The 10,727-nt window shown below is 47.4% G+C and overlaps 1 protein-coding gene across 1 annotated transcript; it reads right to left on the reverse strand.

The window, feature by feature from the left end:
• Positions 1-932: 932 nt before the first annotated feature.
• LOC137886133 (anion exchange protein 2-like) lies at positions 933-9,838 on the reverse strand. The gene is made up of 16 exons (XM_068728417.1): positions 9,774-9,838; positions 9,436-9,571; positions 9,009-9,156; positions 8,195-8,291; positions 7,897-8,081; positions 7,587-7,806; positions 6,516-6,719; positions 6,218-6,366; positions 5,046-5,240; positions 4,731-4,940; positions 2,917-3,006; positions 2,659-2,825; positions 2,318-2,571; positions 2,071-2,240; positions 1,227-1,400; positions 933-1,065 (listed from the first exon to the last, which is right to left on the reverse strand). Exons 2-16 carry the CDS (start codon positions 9,504-9,506, stop codon positions 985-987), a joined length of 2,415 nt encoding a protein of 804 aa, XP_068584518.1. The 5' UTR covers positions 9,507-9,571; positions 9,774-9,838; the 3' UTR covers positions 933-984.
• Positions 9,839-10,727: the final 889 nt, after the last annotated feature.

Here is a 10,727-nt window from a genome sequence, read left to right on the forward strand (position 1 = left end):
TAGCATCAGCTACTTTAGTTAGCATCGGCTACTTTATTAGCTGACAACATGTCATATGTTTTGTTTAAAGCTTATTGTTTAAGTCAACAAACAAATAAAAGAATAATGCAGCTTTGACCAGATTATAAATGTAGACAACCAACAATAGAACCCTGAGGAACCCCGTCAGTCATTATTATAAATGTAGAGGACCAAAAATAGAACCCTGAGAAACCCCGTCAGTGAATATTGTAAATGTAGAGGACCAACAATAGAACCCTGAGGAACCCCGTCAGTGATTATTGGCACTGATCATGAAAAGGATGATGATGTTGTTCTGTGACTGCTGGATGTGGAAGCCGAATGCTTAGATATCAATATATCAGGTCGTCGGTTTAACTTCCTGCTCCACCTAGTGGTCATAAGATATGTGACATGCTGTGACATCCAACCAAACTCACTTCCACAGACAGACAAAGAGTCAGTCAGACAGACAGACAGACAGACAGACAGACAGACAGGCAGACAGACAGAGAGACAGACAGAGAGACAGACAGACAGACAGACAGAGAGACAGACAGAAAGACAGACAGACAGGCAGACAGACAGACAGAATGAGAGACAGACAGACAGGCAGGCAGACAGACAGACAGAATGAGAGACGGACAATTCAAAAGTCAACCTGAGGATGTTGCAGTGCATAATGGTAGGAGCTGAATGATCACACCATGAAAAACTGACACAAAATAAATATGAAAACATGTCAGTCGTGAGGATAAAATGTTAATTTAATGATAAACAGAGAAACCTCAGGAACCCAAAGAACCAACACAGAAGAGACACCTTTAGTTAGATCTTTAAAACATAAAGAGAGTCACCAGAAGACACCCCACCCCCCCACCCCCCCCACAGACAATACAAAGGGTTCAGAAGCGTGCTACAGGATACAGGTCACATATGCTAATGAGGGAGGCGAATCGACCAATCAGGAGGCTGCTGACCGGGTCACACAGGCATCTGCAGCTGTGAGTACTCGTCCTGCCCCTCCTTCTCCTCCAGGTGAGGCTCTGCATCATCGGCGTCCAGCTGCAAGACCAGAGTCGTGTTAGCATTGAGCCGTGTTAGCATGGAGCCGTGTTAGCATTGACCCCTGTTAGCATTGAGCCGTGTTAGCATTGACGACTATTAGCATTGAGCCATGTATCATTGAGCCGTGTTAGCAGTTGTAATGACCAGGTGTGACTCACACTCTGCAACTCTCTGCGGGTGAAGAGGCGGGGCAGCAGCAGCATCCTCACCGGGATGGTGAGCAACAGCATGAAGGGGAATGCCAGCGCCGCCGCTGTTGCCATGACAACCCACAGGAGAGAGAGACAGGTCAGCTCGACGACAGTGAACAGGTGCATCCTCAACGTCCGCACCTGTGAGAGAGCAGAGAGACAGGTGGGACACAGACAGACAGCTGACGGTCAATCTGTGTATTTACATGTGATGTGCCTTTTTATAGAAACTTGTTTGCACAACTGACTTGGACTTGATGTTCCCGTCAAGACCAACAAGTCCCAAGTTAAGTCTCAAGCCAAGTCAAGTCCAAGTCAAGTCCAACAAGTTCCAAGTCAGGTCTACGTCAGGACCAACAAGTCCCAAGTCAAGACCAACACGATCCAAGTTAAGTCTCAAGCCAAGTTCAAGTTAACTCTCAAGCCAAGTCAAGTCCAACAAGTTCCAAGTCAGGTCTACGTCAGGACCAACAAGTCCCAAGTCAAGACCAACAATATCCAAGTCAAGTCTCAAGCCAAGTCCAAAGCCAAGTTCAAAGTCAACACCAACACATAAAGTGAAGTTTGAGTCCAACATGTCCCAGTCAAGAGAGGTAAGTCCAGGTTCAAGTTTCATGTCAAGGTAAGTCCCAGGGTTGAGACCAAAAGCAACAAGTCCCAAACAAGTTTAAGTCAAAGCCAACCAATCAAATGGTAAACAGGTCGTTAATCGTCTGCCTGCTGGTCTGCATTGCCAAACACTCCTGTCCCTGTGACTCAAGTCTGACTTTGGTCCAGAACCTCCGTCCTCAGTCAGGGGGGCGGGGCTAACCTTGCGGACGTAGTTGTGGTCGGGGTGGTACTTCGGGGGCATCAGCAGCATGATGAGTCGCTCGGTGAGCTGGATCCCATTCAGCGACATCACACCCATGTAGAGGAAGATCCCAAACAGAACTGCCAGAGGGATCTGACGCAGAACCTCCCCGATCACGATGGACAGACCTGAGGAAGGGGGTGGAATCCAGATCAGAAGAAGGGAGTAAAAGTAACAGTAACGTTTGTAGAAGTACACTTCTTACCCACTAAAACAGCCACCAGGAAGCCCGTCACTCGCTGCTCCTTGACCTCCTGGATTCGGGGCTTGTCTCCGGGGGCGACGGCTTTGCTCATGACGGTGAGGGCGTTGGTGTGGGTGACAGAGCGCACCGTGGCCGCAGATAACCACGGCAAGCCGAAGAGCGCCGAGACCCCGCCCACCACCACGATGATGAGGAGATCCAGGTGGAAACCAGTTCCCTTTACCAGCATCCGCTCCTTCTTACTCACAATCAGCCTTGACGGACGGGACACAGGAGAAATGATTTTAATAGTTCTAAAATAAAAAAAAGTAAACACAAAAGGCAAGAAGAAAAGGTTGTACGCTGTGATCTGGGACTCCATGAAGATGAGGATGAAGACCAGGATGGCCGGCAGGATGCTGGCAGCCATCATCCAAACAGGAAACTGCCCGTCCGACCCCAGAGGAGAGATCAACCAACCGCGCTTCTCCGGACTGGACACTGAGAATCCACTGGGCACGTTCAGTTTCTGTCAGCCAATAGGAAGAGAGGGGAGGAGTTTAAATGTCGGTCCCAAGTGGGTTGTGTGTCCACACAGGACTCACTTGATCGGGTCTCACCTGGGTGTAGGTGTCCTCCGCGCTGTAGTCCACCAGCACCATGATGAGGATAGCAATGGGGACACCAAAGTCTCCAATGATCCGACGGAGCTGAAAAACACAGAACACTTATTATTGATCAGTGGTGTGATTGGAAACTGAAGACTTCAGTGAGGAAAACACCTCCAAAGGTAAGAAACAACATGTCTACTCCAGGTACATTGAAAACTAGGACCCAGTGATCCAGAGTCCCCGGATCTAAGATTCTGTTGTGCTCTTGTGTGGTAAATGTACCTGCACCTTTATCTGTACATACCTGTATATGTATGTACCTGTATCTGTATCTGTACATACCTGTATAATGTATACATATGTACCTATGTATACGTGTCGGAACCACGCATGCTGACTACGGGGGTTCCGCAAGGGTCAGTCCTGGGCCCCCTTCTCTTCTCGCTCTACACAACATCTCTGGGTTCTGTTATTCGCTCGCATGACTTCTCCTACCATTGTTATGCCGATGACACCCAGCTGGTCTTGTCATTTCCCCCCGGTGACACCCAAGTGGAGACGCGCATCGCTGCGTGTTTGGCTGACATCTCGAAGTGGATGACGACAAACCACCTCAAGCTCAACCTAGACAAAACTGAGCTACTGTTCCTCCCGGGGAAGGGTTGCCCGCACCGGGACCTGTCCATCACCATTGATGATACCATGGTGACGCCGACTCGGACTGCGAGGAACCTGGGTGTGACCCTGGATGACCAACTGTCATTCTCGGCAAACATTTCATCCGTTACACGCTCCTGCAGATTCCTGCTCTACAACATCAGGAGGATTCGTCCCTTCCTGACTGACGAGACGGAGCAGGTTCTCATCCAGGCTCTTGTCATCTCCCGCCTGGACTACTGCAACTCTATACTCGCCGGAGCCCCGGCATCGGCCATCAGACCTCTGGAGCTTGTCCAGAAAGCCGCAGCTCGCCTGGTGTTCAATCGCCCCAAGTTCTCCCACACAACTTCCTTTCTCCGTTCTCTACACTGGCTACCTGTAAGAGCTCGCATCCAGTTTAAGACTCTGGTGCTAGCCTACAGGGCAGTGAAAGGAACAGCTCCTTCCTATCTCCAGGCCATGGTCAAGCCTTACACCCCCGCCCGACCACTTCGCTCTGCTGTCTCGGGGCGATCGGTCGCCCCATCGCTCAGAGGTCCTGGCGGGCGATCGACCCGGTCACGTCTGTTTTCTGTCCTGGCCCCACAGTGGTGGAATGAACTTCCCACTGACGTCAGGACAGCAGAGTCACTGCCCATCTTTCGGCGCAGGCTGAAAACCCACCTCTTCAGGAAGTGCTACCCTGAGCCTTCCACTTAGCAATTATTGTTTTCATACTAGCTTGTTGCACTTATTGTATTCGTATTACTTATAGCACTAACTGTTTTTCTTGTTTCTGTACTTTGGCTCTGAGTTATGCTCTGCTTCATGCTCTTAGATGCTTGTTTGGAAAAGGAAATGTACTTATGACTTCTGGTGACTAGTAGTTCTTTTGATTACCAATGTTGATGCACTTATTGTAAGTCGCTTTGGATAAAAGCGTCTGCTAAATGACTGTAATGTAATGTAATGTAAATGTAATGTACCTGTACCTTTATCTGTACATACTGTACCTGTGTACCTGTATACATATGTACCTGTATACATATGTACCTGTACCTTTATCTGTACATACCTGTGTACCTGTATATGTACCTGTACCTTTATCTGTACATACCTGTATGTACCTGTACCTTTATCTAGGTTGTGTACTCATACCTGTACCTGTACTTGTATTTACTGACCCTGCCGGGGAAGAAGGAGCTGTTCTTGAACTTGCGCAGGTAGAAGGCGATGAAATACGTTCCCACCATGAGAACAAATGACAGCAGAGCTGTGTTGGGTTCTCCAACAACCTTCCCAGAATTCCCGGCATCGGCAGTGTAGTTACACAGAGACGGAGATACTGTGTTGTTTCCATGGAAACAGTTTTGGAGAGGATGCTCTTGAAATATCTAGAAAAGACCAAAACAAAGGAGAAAAACCTCAATGTGGCATCTGTAAATTATCTAAACTCTTTCATCAGGCTGGTTGTGGACCTGTGGGACCTCTGACCTCACCTTGACCAGTTTGGCGAAGGTCTCGTAGATGAAGATGAGGGAGATGAGGAAGGAGAAGATCTCTTGAGTGAACCGGGAGACGAAGCGAACCAGGATGCTTCCCTCAAAGGCCACGGTGAGGAGGACGATGAGCACCAGCCAGAAACCGATCCAGACCCGACCTGTCAGATACTCGATCCCATTGTCTTTACAAAACTACACGTGCACACACCAGGTAGGTTTCAAGGAGCAGAACAGGTGAGCTAACAAGATACGTTGCCCTGCGGCAGCATTCTGGACCACTTTGTGGGTGATCCAGGGTGAAGGGGGAACCCTGAATATGCTGCTCAAGAGTCAGTGCCTTTTGATAGGGACATCTACTTTCATCAGAAAGCTACAACCCGTCTTTTGGTATTTAAGGCAGATATTTTTGTTAGGAGACACCTTTAAAACTACTTCAGACTACTACAAGACAAAAACTAATTCTCAAAACAAGGGATTTAGTGGTCAAACATTTAGCTTTTTACAGACCAATTCTGATACCCCAACTCAGGGAACCAATTTGATATGAGGGTTTGTCTTTTTCCCAAACTGAATATCTTTGTGAATCTCACTGCTCACTAGGTAACATGGCTCTATAACCTGAGTCTACAGGGTGGACATTCCCATCTAACACCAGAGTCCATCTTTCAACAGAAACAGTCATCATTTCCACTTCACCATTCTTAGGTCACCTGATATCAAGGAAGGCCAGAAGATGTGGTTGAAAACCTAGTATTTTTACATCAAGATGCTATTTTCAAGGTGACAGGTGAACCTAATCAAATACTTATATTCTAAATATGTATTATCTGTTTAAGGCCAAGCATATGCAAGGCAAACAAAAGAGGACCCAGGACAGAACCCTGGTGCACACCACAAGGTGTTTCACAGGAGTTTTAGATGAGGAGGCAGAGTTACCGTAGTTATGGAGATAAATGAGTTAAATTAAATGATAGCAGGGAAGACAGAATGTGGTTCTCTTACAACCAATCTCCCAATGAAAGGGGTTTTAGAAGCGTTCTTTGACGTTCGTCACACAGGATAGACGACCCCAGAGACACAAGAACTCTGTTTCTAGAGATAAACATTGCTGTTACATTTGTCAACAGGTAATATTTTGTTACAGGTGGGTTTCTGTCAGGTGAGCTCACCGTGTAGAAGGCCTCTTCAAACACCAGCAGCGGTCCAGAGAAGCCGATCACCAGCAGAGGCTGAGCGCCCAGCACACTGAACACAATGCCATGCATAGCCGTGGCAACAATCAGCTCCGACACACCAATCAGACCCTCTGTTTTCTCCCCTGAGGCACAAGAAAAGAGAACAAAGCTCTAAAAACCTTCAAGGGTCTTTGAGAGGCATCCTTTGTGCCAATCAACCTGCAGAGATTTGAGAACCAAATCTCAACAGGAAGTTCGGTATCCGTCAGTGTTTCTTGAAGTCCAGACTCACCCAGAAGTCCACCGAAGGTGATGGCGGGCGACAGTGCGGCAAAGTAGATGAAGATGACGGCGGCCATGCACTGAGGGTTCAGGGCATCTCGGATGTCGCTGAGGTACTGAGGGTAGCGCCGAGTCACATCTTTGATCAGACCTCCGAAAAGACGGCCCGATCTCCTCAAGGGCTCGTCGCCGGGTTTTAAGGGAACAAGAGAGTCTGGTAGATAAGAAGTGAGACTCTGTTACTGTCTGGTCATTGAGCTGCTACATCACAACATTACATAAGGATTGTTCATGATATCTCTAGACTTCATCTCAAACTGGAAAGGCCCTCTCAGAGTGCAGACCTCCGCTAAGGTCGTCTCCATAGTTCTTCCCATGGTTCTTCCCAGGCCCATGCTACATCCATCCACCGAGTTTCATGAAAAACTGGCCAGTAATTTTTCAGTAATCCTGCTGACAAACAAACCAAACCGGAAACACAACCTCCTTGGTGGAGGTTTAAAATATGAGAGAAACATTCACTTCTCTGCTGATGACACGTTGATTTACCTTGCAAACATTTCGGACTTCCACCGAGATTCAGCAAGATTATGCTTCAAACTGTTTGAGCCCTTAATCTATCTTGAATTAAAGCACTCAGTATTTTAGTTCTGAAGTCTGTTACATATTCTTTAGAGAGAATGGCATCAAAGCTCAAACCTGCTTGTGAAAAAAAAGACTCTGACTTAAGTTTCAAGACTTAAACTTCTGCCAGAAGAAGTTGGAATTCAGTTATTTAGGCCGATTCAGCAACCCGGAGGGGCTCAGAGACTCAAAAACCAACATTTGAAACAACGTAACGTTAAACTTCCAACTTGTCAAGATGCAAACAATCATTTTGGGACAAATTTAAGATGTTGAAATGCCCACATTTTCTTTTTGGTGGCATATCCTGGTGGCCAGAAGATGCTGTTCATGTAGTCATGATTTGGTACTTTTGCTGTAAGTCATCTACCGACTCTCTCCTCTCATCTCTTATCTAATAAAGGCTAAAATGCTCCAAACACACGTAATAACAACATTAACAGAAGAGATAACCGACCTTTGTCCGGCTGATCGACAGTCTGTTTCTCCTGCAGTTTGCCGCTCTGCTCCTCCTCCCTCTTTCGGAGCATTTCTCGTTGGAATCGTGCAACCGAGCGGAGCAGCTCGTCGCCGCCGACGTCGGAGGGAGGGAGGACGACGCTGCAGTCCAAGAACCGGTTGATGGCCGTCAGCAGGTCTTGGCGGTCATCGGCCTGGTACGCCGCCTCGTGGAAGAGCTAAAGGGAAGCGGACAGAGTAGCAGAATTCATTTTACCACATTAGTTCAAGACAGTAGACACAACATGGAGCCATCTGGTGGGACCCACCTTGTCTGACATGAGTGTGGATATGGAGCGTCCAATCTGGTGGTAGTCAATGTTGGCGGTAGGCGGGCCCAGCAGGAGGAAGAGGAACCGCACAGGAACAGGAACCTCCAGGACGGACTCCAGCAGGACCGCCTCCTGCAGCCGCACGAACGCCATGGACGGCTGGTCCAGGAAGCCCACGCTGCCTGCAGACACATCAGAGGGATGCAATAAACCCACTGACTCTCACGCTCTACAGATAGGACACAGGATTGAAGGTGATGATGTCGTATGTGATGATGTCGTATGTGATGCGTACCAACAAGGACGACGGTGGCCTCAGCTCTCTCTGGGATCTTCTCCATCAGCTTCACTTCATGTTTGGATCTGGAGAGACTGATGGGCAGGGCTTCCTTCTGAACACACACATACACACTCATAAATATATATATATATAGAATATATATATAGACCTATTTTCTGCTAGTAAACACAATGACGTATTTTTGTGGCCGGAGCTTAGATCGAGACAGAATAATTCTCTGAACACGTAAGTTAATGCTGTCTAACAAGTTTTGTTGGGTTGTTTTTTTTCTAGTTACCTAGCTAGCTTGTCCATCACTAGAGCTGTCTAGTTAGCTGGCTAGCTTGTCCATCACTAGAGCTGGCTAGTTAGCTGGCTAGCTCGTCCATCACTAGAGCTGTCTAGTTAGCTAACTAGTCTTTGGGGCTCCCGCCTGCTCTCCTCCAGGCAAAGTCGTCTCCCAGCGGTGGGGTTTGAGGCAGAGGAACCGTAGACTCACCAACCTGCTGTTGGGCTCATTTTCTGTAACCAGTGGAACATCAGCATGAAAGCATGGTTAAAGTAGCAAGGAGGCTAGCTAACTAACCGGCTGCTAAATGAGTAAAATGTAACACCTCAATGCTTCAACCACACACTCACACACATACAGTATTTAAAGCCAAATAAAAGTAATGTGACTTAGAGCTATTTCATTCAGGCTGTCTCTTGGTCACATGACCCCTAAAACAGGAAACAGCAGTTATCACTTCTGCCTTGATTGGTTCATTTGACCTCCACTGAAGCTTTAGATTATTATCACACTTTGAGTCTGTCACAGGTTTCTTCTTACTTTGGATTTCTCTCCGTCAGCCTCTCTGTGATTCATCAGATTGATGGAGGGCTCTGATTGGCAGTTGTGTCTGTCCGTCAATGTGGCCATGTTGGCTGCAGAGATGTACTTGCTAAACAAGCTGTGATCTTTCTCATCACTGGGGTGACTGGTGAAGAAAAATAGAGAAATACATTTATGAAAGATATGGTCCTGTTGATGGATGAGTCAGTGGATGATGAATCATTAAGTGGATGAATCATTAGGTGGATGAATCATTAGCTGGATCAATGAGTCATTAGATGAATGAATCATTAGGTGGATGAATCATTAGGTGGATGAATTATTAGATGGATGAATCATTAGCTGGATCAATGAGTCATTAGATGAATGAATCATTAGATGGATGAATCATTAAGTGGATGAATCATTAAGTGGATCCATGAACCTGTGTCTGAGCAGCAGAGCTTGCAGGACGTTGGCTCGGTCTTCAGCTTTGATCTGATCTGAGATCACCATCTGCTCCACCACCTGCTGAGCGATGCCCGGCAGAGTCTTCTGTTTCAGATCCAGAAGCACCGCCCCTGAAAACACAACGCCGTGACAACACACACTGACATCACACACTGACATCACATAAATGACATAATCTCCTCCAGTCAGATGAAGAATGGGTTGATATATATGGGAACAAACAGTCATGAAATACTCCCTAAATTTTACGTTTAAACTGTGGTGCTGTGCCATGTTTTCTCCACCGGGGGGCGGCAGAGAGCCTCCTCTCACCGTGGGAGATGGTTTTTCGTAGCTCCAGCAGCGAGCGGAAGGACAGTGAGGCGACGTGAGGTCTCCCCCAGCGCTCCGTCTCCTCCTCCACCTCCTCCTCAAACTTGATCCATCGAGCCGTCTCTCTCCACTGAAGCTCCTGGTTCCTGTCAATCACCAGCTCGTTCAGCTCCACGAACACCTGGACACACGGGAAAAACTTGTCTATGTCACTTAGGAGGACATTAGACCAGAGAGTCCTCTAAACCTATAGAGACCAGAGAGTCCTCTAAACCTTTAGAGACCAGGGAGTCCTCTAAACCTATAGAGACCAGGGAGTCCTCTAAACCTATAGAGACCAGAGAGTCCTCTAAACCTTTGGAGACCAGGGAGTCCTCTAAACCTATAGAGACCAGAGAGTCCTCTAAACCTTTGGAGACCAGGGAGTCCTCTAAACCTATAGAGACCAGACAGTCCTCTAAACCTTTAGAGACCAGAGAGTCCTCTAAACCTTTAGAGACCAGGGAGTCCTCTAAAACTATAGAGACCAGGGAGTCCTCTAAACCTATAGAGACCAGAGAGTCCTCTCAACCTATAGAGACCAGAGAGTCCTCTCAACCTATAGAGACCAGAGAGCCCTCACACCTTTAGACCTTTAGAGACCAGAGAGTCCTCACACCTTTAATTCTTTTACAGACCAGAGAGTCCTCACACCTTTAGCCCTAGACCAGAGAGTCCTCACACCTTTAGACCTAGACCAGAGAGTCCTCACTCCTTTAGACCTAGACCAGAGTCCTCACACCTTCAGACCTTTAGAGACCAGAGAGTCCTCTAAACTATAGAGACCAGAGAGTCCTTTAAACCTATAGAGACCAGAGAGCCCTCACACCTTTAGACCTTTAGAGACCAGAGAATCCTCACACCTTTAACCCTTTTACAGACCAGAGAGTCCTCACACCTTTAGACCTAGACCAG

The sequence above is a fragment of the Cebidichthys violaceus genome, unplaced genomic scaffold (genome assembly GCF_023349555.1).
Source record: "Cebidichthys violaceus isolate CVI_PGR_0920_01 unplaced genomic scaffold, fCebVio1.0.p SCAF_416, whole genome shotgun sequence".
NCBI lineage: Eukaryota > Metazoa > Chordata > Actinopteri > Perciformes > Stichaeidae > Cebidichthys > Cebidichthys violaceus.

Bases quoted from the DNA above. Each gene is read 5' to 3' on its own strand.
- LOC137886133 (XM_068728417.1), bottom strand. From the start codon at position 9,506: ATGGTGATCTCAGATCAGATCAAAGCTGAAGACCGAGCCAACGTCCTG. The intron at 8,292-9,008 runs GTAAGAAGAAAC...GTGTGTGTTCAG, and splicing joins CTGACGGAGAGAAATCCAAA to AAGGAAGCCCTGCCCATCAG. The intron at 1,066-1,226 runs GTGAGTCACACC...CTGGTCTTGCAG, and splicing joins CCCGCAGAGAGTTGCAGAGT to CTGGACGCCGATGATGCAGA.